The following is a 13582-nucleotide window of genomic DNA, read 5'->3' on the forward strand; positions in this document are numbered from 1 at the left end:
ATGTTGATATATAGTCCAGCTGGACATGTCATTACTGGTGATGTTGATATATAATCCAGCTGGACATGTCATTACTGGTGATGTTGATATTTTGTCCAGCTGGACATGTCATTACTGGTGATGTTGATACATAGTCCAGCTGGACATGTTATTACTGGTGATGTTGATATATAGTCCAGCTGGACATGTCATTACTGGTGATGTTGATACATAGTCCAGCTGGACATGTCATTACTGGTGATGTTGATACATAGTCCAGCTGGACATGTCATTACTGGTGATGTTGATATATAGTCCAGCTGGACACGTCATTACTGGTGATGTTGATATTTTGTTCAGCTGGACACGTCATTACTGGTGATGTTGATACATAGTCCAGCTGGACATGTCATTACTGGTGATGTTGATACATAGTCCAGCTGGACATGTCATTACTGGTGATGTTGATACATAGTCCAGCTGGACATGTCATTACTGGTGATGTTGATATTTTGTCCAGCTGGACATGTCATTACTGGTGATGTTGATACATAGTCCAGCTGGACATGTCGTTACTGATGTTGATATATAGTCCAGCTGGACATGTCATTACTGGTGATGTTGATATATAGTCCAGCTGGACATGTCATTACTGGTGATGTTGATATATAGTCCAGCTGGACATGTCATTACTGGTGATGTTGATACATAGTCCAGCTGGACATGTCATTACTGGTGATGTTGATATATAATCCAGCTGGACATGTCATTACTGGTGATGTTGATATTTTGTCCAGCTGGACATGTCATTACTGGTGATGTTGATACATAGTCCAACTGGACATGTTATTACTGGTGATGTTGATATATAATCCAGCTGGACATGTCATTACTGGTGATGTTGATATAGTCCAGCTGGACATGTCATTACTGGTGATGTTGATATATAGTCCAGCTGGACATGTCATTACTGGTGATGTTGATATAGTCCAGCTGGACATGTCGTTACTGGTGATGTTGATATTTTGTTCAGCTGGACATGTCATTACTGGTGATGTTGATATATAGTCCAGCTGGACATGTCATTACTGGTGATGTTGATATAGTTGGAAATGAGGACCTCTAATGACTTATTCTAAAAGGTCCTAAATACAGAGAACCTCGGTCTTTCAATTGGCGACAGCTCTTCATCTCTTAGACTATTTGAATTTATTTCGAGTATTATGCCAGACGATGGGCTAATTATGAAAAAGAAGTTGATACATTGTCAGAATGGATTAGAAGTATAAGAGGAATATTAAAATCTGACATACTAAAACAAAAGTATGTACCATCTATCATTCTGTGTTTAGTAAACCAGAAGTGATAAAAGAATTATATAGGTTACATGAGGAATACATGTATGTTTTGGTTTCAGCTGACAAACCTTGTAACAAAATTGTCTTTGTAGGGTTCATTATTACAACTGTATTTTAAACAAACTCGGCATTAATTCCACTTTTAGTTATCGTACTTATACTCCAACTGCACTTTCAAAAGATGAAATTCTTCAAAACCCTGCTTCACCTTTAGACACGTTTAATATCCCAGTCCATGAATAGGTCACACGGAGAACACATATACTATACAAGTTAAATAATGCACAGTTTGACATTACACATGTTGTAGAGGACTATGAAAAGCAAGTAGTCCCGGCAAGAGTTATCTTTTGACTTCTCTTATATTGAGTTATCTCTCTTTGGATATTGTTTCGTTATGAACCGCCATATATTTTGGTTACACGTTTTTCTGACCTCGTGTTCAATATCGCAAATTGTGGCCCATCACAGTGTAAGTAGTTGAATATTCTGTTTTATCTAGTCATAGTATTAACTGGAAAGTTTGTATTGTACATTTTGTATGTAGTAGCTTATCTAGGTGGACTATTAAGTGACCGTGCTGAATGTACGATGTGCCACGTGTTTCACATATTGAACGTTTGCTATCATTTTGTAAAATGAGTAGTTATGTGATGCAATAATTATTTTCTATGAGTGTGGTATTGTGTTCTGCACTGTAATCAAAGACAATAGTATAAATTTTGGAATTGCTAGTGAATTAGAATGTGGCCTTGTTCAAAATTTAAAACTATGGAAAACAGTTTGTGTCATAATTCATTCTTTAATTATGTTGTGTGTCTATTTATGGAACGCATGTTTGGACATCAATTGTAATTGAACTTTTTGTATCTTTTACAGCTTTTTACCATCAACATCATTGTGTTATCATAATAAATTCAACTGAAACACTTTGATCTGGTTAACTTACTGACGTTGGGACAGTACAATTATTCCAATAAATAATTGTGTCTCCATCACGGGGTGGAGTGTAGTCGAATTAGTAAATAGACGGGTCGTGCGTAGTAACCATGACTTTGCGCACGAGCGGGTTTCCCACACTGAGGCACTCACTCGAAGTCAAACCATGTAACCATTAACACGTATTGTATTTTCCCATGAACTACCTGTGTGTCAGTTATGTCCAACATGCCTGTGTTGAACCTCTGCCATATGTATGTATGTATGCTTTGCATCAAATGCTATGCTACTATTTACTAAATAGTAGCTACATGTTCATATACCCTCGCTTTGCAATTGCTTGACATTTTAACACAGAATGTCTCCCTCACGGATGTAGTATACCTAACTAACATATTTTTTATAATAACAACTAATTTGTAGTCCCTAGTAGGTCGCCAACACATTGTCTTTAGAATTACACAACTACATGTTTTACATGAAGATGTTCATCTCTCAATATTGTTTGTTAGTAAGGTTTGTTTTGGGTAGTGTATGGGATTTGTAGAAAAACAATGACTCATTAGAACAATGAACAATGTTAGGAAAACTGTTAAAAGTACTGTTATTGAAAACTATATATCTTTAGGGGTTTAATTGAACAGATAAGAAGAGATGAATATTTTTGATTTGCATGAAATGTTTCGGTACTTATTATTATCACTTTACGCCAACCTTTGACAATTCATTTACGATGAAGAAACCACGATCAATTTACCTTCTATATATATGCAGATTGACACGATACTCGGGTGACCATTCAGGCCTATGAGTTTATTGTTTCCTTTGAAATAATTTATACACTCTCATGTTCAGTTGTAAATTACTGTACTATGTGTTGGTGCCTAGTATAGATTGTAAATTACTGGACTATGTGTTGGTCTCTAGTATAGATTGTAAATTACTGTACTATGTGTTGATCCCTAGTAGAGATTGTAAATTACTGTACTATGTGTTGGTCCCTAGTAGAGATTGTAAATTACTGTACTATGTGTTGGTCTCTAGTATAGATTGTAAATTACTGTACTATGTGTTGGTCCCTAGTAGATATTGTAAATTACTGTACTGCGTGTTAGTCCCTAGTATAGATTGTAAATTACTGTACTATGTGTTGGTCCCTGGTATAGATTGTAAATTACTGTACTATGTGTTGGTCCCTGGTATAGATTGTAAATTACTGTACTATGTGTTGGTCTCTGGTATAGATTGTAAATTACTGTACTATGTGTTGGTCCCTAGTATAGATTGTAAATTACTGTACTATGTGTTGGTCCCTAGTATAGATTGTAAATTACTGTACTATGTGTTGGTCATTAGTAGAGATTGTAAATTACTGTACTATGTGTTGGTCCCTAGTAGAGATTGTAAATTACTGTACTGCGTGTTAATCCCAAGTATAGATTGTAAATTACTGTATTGTGTGTTAGTCCCTAGTAGAAATTGTAAATTACTGTATTATGTGTTGGTCCCCAGTAGAAATTGTAAATTACTGTACTATGTGTTGGTCCCAGGTATAGATTGTAAATTACTGTACTATGTGTTGGTCCCTACTAGAGATTGTAAATTACTGTACTATGTGTTGGTCCCTACTAGAGATTGTAAATTACTGTACTATGTGTTGGTCCCTAGTAGAGATTGTAAATTACTGTACTATGTGTTGGTCCCTAGTAGATATTGTAAATTACTGTACTGCGTGTTAGTCCCTAGTATAGATTGTAAATTACTGTACTATGTGTTGGTCCCTGGTATAGATTGTAAATTACTGTACTATGTGTTGGTCCCTGGTATAGATTGTAAATTACTGTACTATATGTTGGTCCCTGGTATAGATTGTAAATTACTGTACTATGTGTTGGTCCCTAGTATAGATTGTAAATTACTGTACTATATGTTGGTCCCTGGTATAGATTGTAAATTACTGTACTATGTGTTGGTCCCTAGTATAGATTGTAAATTACTGTACTAGTGTTGGTCCCTAGTAGAGATTGTAAATTACTGTACTATGTGTTGGTCCCTAGTATAGATTGTAAATTACTGTAATATGTGTTGGTCATTAGTAGAGATTGTAAATTACTGTACTATGTGTTGGTCCCTAGTAGAGATTGTAAATTACTGTACTGCGTGTTAATCCCAAGTATAGATTGTAAATTACTGTATTGTGTGTTAGTCCCTAGTAGAAATTGTAAATTACTGTATTATGTGTTGGTCCCCAGTAGAAATTGTAAATTACTGTACTATGTGTTGGTCCCAGGTATAGATTGTAAATTACTGTACTATGTGTTGGTCCCTACTAGAGATTGTAAATTACTGTACTATGTGTTGGTCCCTACTAGAGATTGTAAATTACTGTACTATGTGTTGGTCCCTAGTAGAGATTGTAAATTACTGTACTATGTGTTGGTCCCTGGTATAGATTGTAAATTACTGTACTATGTGTTGGTCCCTAGTATAGATTGTAAATTACTGTACTATGTGTTGGTCCCTAGTAGGGATTGTAAATTACTGTACTATGTGTTGGTCCCTGGTATAGATTGTAAATTACTGTACTATGTGTTGGTCCCTGGTATAGATTGTAAATTACTGTACTATGTGTTGGTCCCTGGTATAGATTGTAAATTACTGTACTATGTGTTGGTCCCTGGTAGAGATTGTAAATTACTGTACTATGTGTTGGTCCCTACTAGAGATTGTAAATTACTGTACTATGTGTTGGTGCCTAGTATAGATTGTAAATTACTGTATTATGTGTTGGTCCCTAGTAGAGATTGTAAATTACTGTACTATGTGTTGGTCCCTAGTATAGATTGTAAATTACTGTACTATGTGTTGGTCCCTAGTATAGATTGTAAATTACTGTACTATGTGTTAGTCCCTAGTAGGGATTGTAAATTACTGTACTATGTGTTGGTCCCTGGTATAGATTGTAAATTACTGTACTATGTGTTGGTTCCTGGTATAGATTGTAAATTACTGTACTATGTGTTGGTCCCTGGTATAGATTGTAAATTACTGTACTATGTGTTGGTCCCTATTAGAGATTGTAAATTACTGTACTATGTGTTGGTCCCTAGTATAGATTGTAAATTACTGTACTATGTGGTGGTCCCTAGTAGAGATTGTAAATTACTGTACTATGTGTTGGTCCCTCCCTATTAGAGATTGTAAATTACTGTACTATGTGTTGGTCCCTAGTAGAGATGGTAAATTACTGTACTATGTGTTGGTCCCTACTAGAGATTGTAAATTACTGTACTGCGTGTTAGTCCCTAGTAGAAATTGTAAATTACTGTATTATGTGTTGGTCCCCAGTAGAAATTGTAAATTACTGTACTGCGTGTTAGTCCCTAGTAGAAATTGTAAATTACTGTATTATGTGTTGGTCCCCAGTAGAAATTGTAAATTACTGTACTATGTGTTGGTCCCTAGTAGAAATTGTAAATTACTGTATTATGTGTTGGTCCCCAGTAGAAATTGTAAATTACTGTACTGCGTGTTGGTCCCTAGTATAGATTGTAAATTACTGTATTATGTGTTGGTCCCTGGTATAGATTGTAAATTACTGTACTATGTGTTGGTCCCTGGTATAGATTGTAAATTACTGTACTATGTGTTGGTCCCTAGTAGAGATTGTAAATTACTGTACTATGTGTTGGTCCCTAGTATAGATTGTAAATCACTGTACTATGTGTTGGTCCCTGGTATAGATTGTAAATTACTGTACTATGTGTTGGTCCCTGGTATAGATTGTAAATTACTGTACTATGTGTTGGTCCCTAGTAGAAATTGTAAATTACTGTATTATGTGTTGGTCCCTGGTATAGATTGTAAATTACTGTACTATGTGTTGGTCCCTGGTATAGATTGTAAATTACTGTACTATGTGTTGGTCCCTAGTAGATATTGTAAATTACTGTACTATGTGTTGGTCCCTAGTAGAGATTGAACCCGCACTCGCCCAAACAGGGGCATCTTCAAGATGTGGTGAGAAGACTTGCTCAATTGTTGAAGTAATTTGACAGTGAAATCACCATGCAAGACCGTTCAAAGGCAATAATGGTGAATCGCCATAATTAAATACATTTGTGTATCAAATATCACTTGTGAAATCCGATGATGATGTTAACAAAAAGTCGCTGTACCGAGGAGCTGAAAGAAATCAGACTAAATCAACATGTCTCTCTTCAGGATGGGTGTAAATACCGACAGATATAAATTTATATTCACTTTTTAATCCTTTGATAAAAAAAAAACATAAAAAAAGTTTTAATGAATTTTGCTTATAATAATGATAATGAACATGAGCACAATAACACAGTGATGTGAACTGTTTATACATCTAATATACAGCATAAAATCCTTGACATATATTCCTGACTTTTGACATGAGACCTTTGCAACACATGCTCACCCAATTCCCTTGACACTGCTGTTGTTCAGCTGTTGTAAGTTTGACATTTTGTCAGTTTATTCCCATGAAAAATTTGACTTCATATTGTGTAGGCTAGCTCCAAAGGGTGACGACAAAGTATTATTTGATTTCATACAACATTGGGATACCTCAACACCAATACGATTGATATGACATTGCTGTTCTGCTGGTTAAGGTCATAGGTCACAGAACATGGTATGAAATGAAAGGTCTTACCATAATAAATATTTATACAGAAAAGCAACACTCTACCTTAAGTGATTTTCATTTCCTGTAACTTTGAAACATATGAGAAACTTATTTACAAATCAAAAATATATCATGAGGTTTCGATGTAACTGTAAACATTTCTGGCCCAGTGGTTCTTGAGGATATTTTACTTTTAAATTTCCCCATTATTTACCTGAATATAAATATTTGACCCTCTATTGTGTAACAATCCTATCCCTGGGGACAGAATTTGGAAACAAACATGCATCTTCACTATCTCAGGGAGTCTTCGTGAAAATTTCCACGTTTCTAGCCCAAATATTCTTGAAATGGTCCCACCCTATTTTTGTCTCTCCTTGATCACTTCCCCTTTGAAGGGAACAAAACCCTTCATTTGAACAAAATTAAATTCTCTTTACTCAAGAATGATTTGTACAAAGTTTGATTGAAATTGATTCAGTGTTTCTGGAGATGAAAATGTGAAAAGTTCACGACCGTGACGACAACTACTGACGTCGGACAAATCTAGACCAGAAAAGCTCACTAGAACCTTTGGCTCAGGTGAGCTAAGATTGTTTAAATGCAAATATTGTTCAAAAATGTATAATCAGATGGTTTAACTCAACATAATCTTAATTTTGATTGGCATTGGATTGATCTGACGATGTTCGAGTTTTGGAATATTCAGTTTGTTGAACCTGACTCTGTAGAGTTCGAACTTCGGTTTGTACATTCTGTAATGAGGCTTGGAAATTTGTTTCAGTACTCTGTAAGGAAGCTTGGAGATTCCTCTCAGCATTCTGTAGCGAAGCTTGGAAATTAGTTTCAACATTCTGTAAGGAAGTTTGAAAGTTTCTCTCCACATTCCTTTCAACAGTCTGTAACGAAGCTTGGAAATTAGTTTCAACACTCTGTAACGAAGTCTGAAAATTTCCAATGGCTGCCAGAATCATGTCTAACGTTGCTTGAGGTGGAGTATTGGTCCTGTTTTGATCAAACAAAGAACTACAAGGTTTTAAACAAGAACCAGGAGGACACACACTGCGTAAGATTCTGTCAATAGGAGTCACTAGACAGGTCTTTTGTGGAAGGGACAGTCCAACTGCCATCCCGAGACAGCTGAGTATTTTATCAGGATTGATACAAAAGACAAACGAACCCGAGTCACCACACTCAAAAAACTGTCCCTGAGGAAAGTTTTGAATTTCAATTTGATCACACATAATAGCACTTCGTGAACTATCCGGGAGTTTCAGAGTATCACTTATTAATCGGACATGGACACCACTGTGGTAAAGATCGCCAATGGTTAATCCAGTTTCGACGCCATATTTTACTACACTGTCTAATTTGTCTGGAATTCGTTGGCAGATTCTATGCATGGGATCCGGATCAGACAGAGGTACAACTTCTCCCGAAAATACAGGGGGATTATCTGGGTCAAAACCTGCAATTAAAAATTGGTAAAAAGTTTAAGGAAATTGAACAAGAGGCCCATGGGCCACATCGCTCACCTGAGTCACCTTGGCCCATATCTGAAGACTTTCCATATATATTTGCATGTAAAACCTTAGTCCCTATCATGGCCCCAACTACTCCTGGAGGCCAAGACTTTTGTAAACTTGAATCTACACTATATCAGAAAGCTTTCATGTAAATGTCAACTTCTTTGGCCCAATGGTTCTTGAGAAGAAGATTTTTAAAGCTTTTCCTATATTTGTATGTAAAACTTTGACTCCCCCCCCCCCCCTCCAAACTTGTGGCCCCATCCTACCTCCGGGGGCCATGATTTGACCAAACTTGAATCTGCACTATCTCAGAAAGTTTTCATGTAAAAATCAGCTTTTCTGGCTCAGTGGTTCTTGAGAAGAAGATTTTTAAAGATTTTTCCTATATATTTGTATGTAAAACTTTGATGCCCTATTGTGGCCCCATCGAACCCCCGGAGCCCATGATTTGAACAAACTTGAATCTGCATTATGTCAGGAAGCTTTCATGTAAATCTCAGGTTTTCTGGCTCAGTGGTTCTTGAGAAGAATATTTTTAAAGTTTTTCCCTATATATTTGTGTGTAAAACTTTGATCCCCCTTGGGGCCCCATCCTATCCCCGGGAGCCATGATTTGAACAAACTTGAATCTGCACTATGTCAGAAAGTTTTCATGTAAAAATCAGCTTTTCTGGCTCAATGGTTCTTGAGAAGATTTTTAAAGATTTTTCCTATATATTTGTATGTAAAATTTTGATCCCCCTTGGGGCCCCATCCAACCCCCAGGGCCCATGATTTGAACAAACTTGAATCTGCATTATGTCAGGAAGCTTTCATGTAAATCTCAGCTTTTCTGGCTTAGTGGTTCTTGAGAAGAAGATTTTTAAAGTTTTTCCCTATATATTTGTATGTAAAACTTTGATCCCCCCCCCACTTGTGGCCCCATCCTACCCCCGGGGGCCATGATTTGAACAAATTTGAATCTGGACGATGTCAGAAAGTTTTCATGTAAAAATCAGCTTTTCTGGCTCAGTGGTTCTTGAGAAGAAGATTTTTAAAGATTTTTCCTATATATTTGTATGTAAGACTTTGACCCCCCCCCCCCTTGTGGCCCCATCCCACCTCCGAGGCCCATGATTTGAACAAACTTGAATCTGCATTATGTCAGGAAGCTTTCATGTAAATCTCAGGTTTTCTGGCTCAGTGGTTCTTGAGAAGAAGATTTTTAAAGTTTTTCCCTACATATTTGTGTGTAAAACTTTGACCCCCCTTGGGGCCCCATCCTATATCCGGGGGCCATGATTTGAACAAACTTGAATCTGCACTATGTCAGAAAGTTTTCATGTAAAAATCAGCTTTTCTGGCTCAGTGGTTCTTGAGAAGAGGATTTTTAAAGATTTTTCCTATATATTTGTATGTAAAACTTTGATCCCCTATTGTGGCCCCATCCAACCCCCGGGACCCATGATTTGAACAAACTTGAATCTGCATTATGTCAGGAAGCTGTCATGTAAATCTCAGGTTTTCTGGCTCAGTGGTTCTTGAGAAGAAGATTTTTAAAGTTTTTCCCTACATATATGTGTGTAAAACTTTGATCCCCCTTGGGGCCCCATCCTATATCCGGGGGCCATGATTTGAACAAACTTGAATCTGCACTATGTCAGAAAGTTTTCATGTAAAACTCAGCTTTTCTGGCTCAGTAGTTCTTGAGAAGAGGATTTTTAAATGACCCCACCCTATTTTTGCATTTTTGTGATTATCTCCCCTTTGAAAGGGACATGGCCCTTCATTTGAACAAACTTGAAAGCCCTTCACCCAAGGATGCTTTTGGCCATGTTTGGTTGAAATTGGCCCAGTGGTTCTGGAGAAGAAGTCGAAAATGTGAAAAGTTTACAGACGGACGACGGACAAAATGTGATCAGAAAAGCTCACTTAAACCTTCGGTTCAGGTGAGATAAATAGAAAGCCCATTGCTTATATAAGCCATCTCATTGGTCCTGGAACGTGGGGCCTCCTTAAACATAGTAGTATATATAGTGATCCTACAATACATACATGTATATATTTCTAAATATATAAAACAATATACTTACATGAACATGTTCAGAATTTATACAAGGATAGTTTTTATTGAAATTATACATTTGAATAACCTAACTTACATAGAATCCACATAATTATCCTGAAGAAGTTTACGGTCATAATGAAAATAAGAATATCAGCAATATTTGTCTATTCGAATACTTTTCAATTTCATTGGCTGGTTGTCCAGCTCAATAGGTTAGTGTGTCGATTGCTGAACTGTGGATCACGGGTTGAGTCCAGCAGAGGTTTTAATTCCCCCCCCCCCCCTCCCCCAGATTATACTTTACTAAAAGTGCATTTTTTCACTCAGAAAGTAAATTTGAAAATTTTCGATTTTAAAACAAAAACATTTTGTATATGAAATTGCTCTCATTGGTGTAACATTCATCCTTAACAGATAACTCATGCCTAAGGCTTCAAATTTTCTGCTGCTGTAAATAGGCAGTTGTTTAATAAAGGATGAATCTCTAGCGCTCTGGTCTGTCCCAATATTTTGTCGGAGAGCTAAAGGTCTGTAGGAAGCCTAGGATACTTGTCTCATATATTCAATATTAATCTGATCTGAATCAATTTACCCAGCTGCCAGACAGATTGACATTGAGCTGAAGTAGTTGTGAAGGTAGGAATGATAAATGATAATGAAAGATTATAGTCATTGGAATTTACATAGTGTTTGATAATATGGACACACAATAGTTGTCAACAGAAAGAATTACTTGTACATTGGATTTAAAATGACATTTTACCTGTGGAGTACAGTTGGTCTGATGACACAGTGCGTAATCTGAAGGTGTCTATCACTGGATCAAGTTTAATTAAAGCAGCATCAACATTAGGTTGTGGGGATGTAGCCTGTTGGAAACATTTGGGAAATTCTGCAGCAACACATGTTCCACACACTTTATATGTGTGAGCTGTCCTATCAAAGGCTTTTACTTCAATGCCTGGAGGAATTCCATTCGATTCCAATTCTTCTAGTTCTTTTGATGAAAATATAACATGCGCACATGTAATAAGACCAGTTTTATTATTGGGGAGATCCACAAATCCCCCAATACTTCCACACCCTGCACGGCAAATATATCCGCCAATTTCTAGAGATGCACCACTTCCAAGAACACTGTATCCCTCCTGGACATCCACTTCAAACTCCCCTAATTGTTTTGGAAATCTTTCCTCTCCAAAGGGAATATACCCTTTATGGAAACAAAACAGACTGATACACAGTTTCTATACAACTCTGTGCCTCCCTTTGGAATATCCAATTGATTTATATGGAGAGGCTGATATCATTGTGAGATTGGAGTGTTTCCTAAATAGTTCTCTTGCTTCACTTTCTGTAACTGTTGGCAATGGAGTTTTCTTTGAAACTGGAATTGATTTGAAGACATTCTCTGCTTCATCAGACAGATGTGCGAGATTATACAAGACAAGTTTGAATCCCATGATCTCATTTGGAATTCTATCGGTTATTTCTATACTTCCTTTGTATGACATGATCATCACCATACGGTTTAGAATTCCTTGCCCGCACTCCCAACAGAAAGACAGAACAATGGCATTGTTTTTAAGGTTTGGAAATTCTCTCAAAATCATTTGTCTCGATGTTTGTAGGATTGTGTCAATAATGAGAGGACTTACTCCTTTGGTATCTTTAAAGATTCTTTGTAATTGAATAACATGATTGAATACGTTTGTCCTTACAATCTCAAAGGGCAGTAGATAATTTTCGTTCTCCATTGCACATCGCATACTGTAATCAAGGATTCCTGGAAGTTCCTTTGGCTTGAACTCCAAAATAGCCTTTTTTGCATAGATGGCAAACAAAATGGAAGAAACACTGCCCCATTGTGTTGATCGTGTTTTACCGAGAACTTTCGCGCAGTCTTTCATCCATCCTAGAAAGTCATTGACTCTGCGCCCATCGAATGGTTCTATATACTGATTGAATGGCTTCATAGTGATACCAACATCAAGACCAACACAGTCTAAATAATCAAGGTTACAAAACAATTCGCCATAATCCTTGTTTATCGTTTCACTTTGACAGAGCCTACGAAATTTTGTTTCGATATTCAGAGAATTAACCAGCAAATCGATTCGGATATCAGCCTCCCCATTTTCTCTCAATTCTTCCAGTTTTTTGTTGAAAGTGATCACCTCATCTGTCATGTTGTAAGGATATTTCTTGGTTATCCCTACAACCAGTAAAATACACTGTTTATCTCGTGTTTAATAAATGCTAATGATTTAAACATTCAAAAGGCAATCAAAAGTGACAGTCAATATGATTATAGAGTGCGTGAGTTGTACAAGTCATCCGAGTTTCAAACACAAAAACCGTATATGCCTACAGGAAGTGTGAAATGTTGATGGTGCAAAGAGTGAACTTTTTAAACGTAGAGGATGGAACGACTTTTAGACTTTTTTGTTTATCATTGCAAATCATCTGGTCAGTAGCATACTTTGTGACGTTTACAGTCTTTTATCATTACAATGCTATTACGTTGATTCAGTGTGAGAGAGATAGAACTGTAGAGAGACATGGTCAATCATCTACAATGTTATATCATCCCACTGTCGGTCCGAGTTTGTCCTCCTCTTGTTTCTGTATCCTTCATAGAATTTATGAAATCGATCATTCTTATCATCACTCTTTCATTTAAACTGTGACTGTTAGGCCTAGTGCCACTTTGTTTTGCTATGTTTGCTTTGTATTTAAAATTTTTAAATATACAGTATTTATTTGATCATTTCATAGGAGATTATTCTTAAACATGTTAAACATTGAAGGTTCTTTCACAAGTTGACTTGCGTGATCCTATGCTGGGGCTGGAAATCTTCACTGAGAGGCCAGAACTTCAGATTTTGAAGAAATCTCCAACCAAGCATTACTTTACAGTATGTGGAGGATGTTTAGTTTAATTCTTTAGAACTTTTGAAGAAGAAACAAGAGGCCCAAGAGCCACATCGTTCACCTGAGTTACCTTGGCCAATATCTGAAAACTTTCCATATATGTTTGCATGTAAAACCTTAGTCTGTATTATGACCCCAA

The 13582-nt window shown here is 36.6% G+C and overlaps 1 protein-coding gene and 1 long non-coding RNA gene across 2 annotated transcripts; one reads left to right on the plus strand and one right to left on the minus strand.

Moving 5' to 3' along the window:
• Positions 1-1546: 1546 nt before the first annotated feature.
• LOC130050804 (uncharacterized) lies at positions 1547-2269 on the plus strand. Its single transcript, XR_008799066.1, has 2 exons — positions 1547-1809; positions 2217-2269. It is a non-coding gene; the product is annotated as an uncharacterized LOC130050804 (long non-coding RNA).
• A 4255-nt stretch (positions 2270-6524) lies between these two features.
• Positions 6525-12698, minus strand: LOC130050717 (uncharacterized). Its single transcript, XM_056150961.1, has 3 exons — positions 11856-12698; positions 11273-11756; positions 6525-8401 (listed from the first exon to the last, which is right to left on the minus strand). Exons 1-3 carry the CDS (start codon positions 12696-12698, stop codon positions 7587-7589), a joined length of 2142 nt encoding a protein of 713 aa, XP_056006936.1. The 3' UTR covers positions 6525-7586.
• Positions 12699-13582: the final 884 nt, after the last annotated feature.

Source organism: Ostrea edulis, chromosome 10 (genome assembly GCF_947568905.1).
Source record: "Ostrea edulis chromosome 10, xbOstEdul1.1, whole genome shotgun sequence".
Taxonomy (NCBI): domain Eukaryota; kingdom Metazoa; phylum Mollusca; class Bivalvia; order Ostreida; family Ostreidae; genus Ostrea; species Ostrea edulis.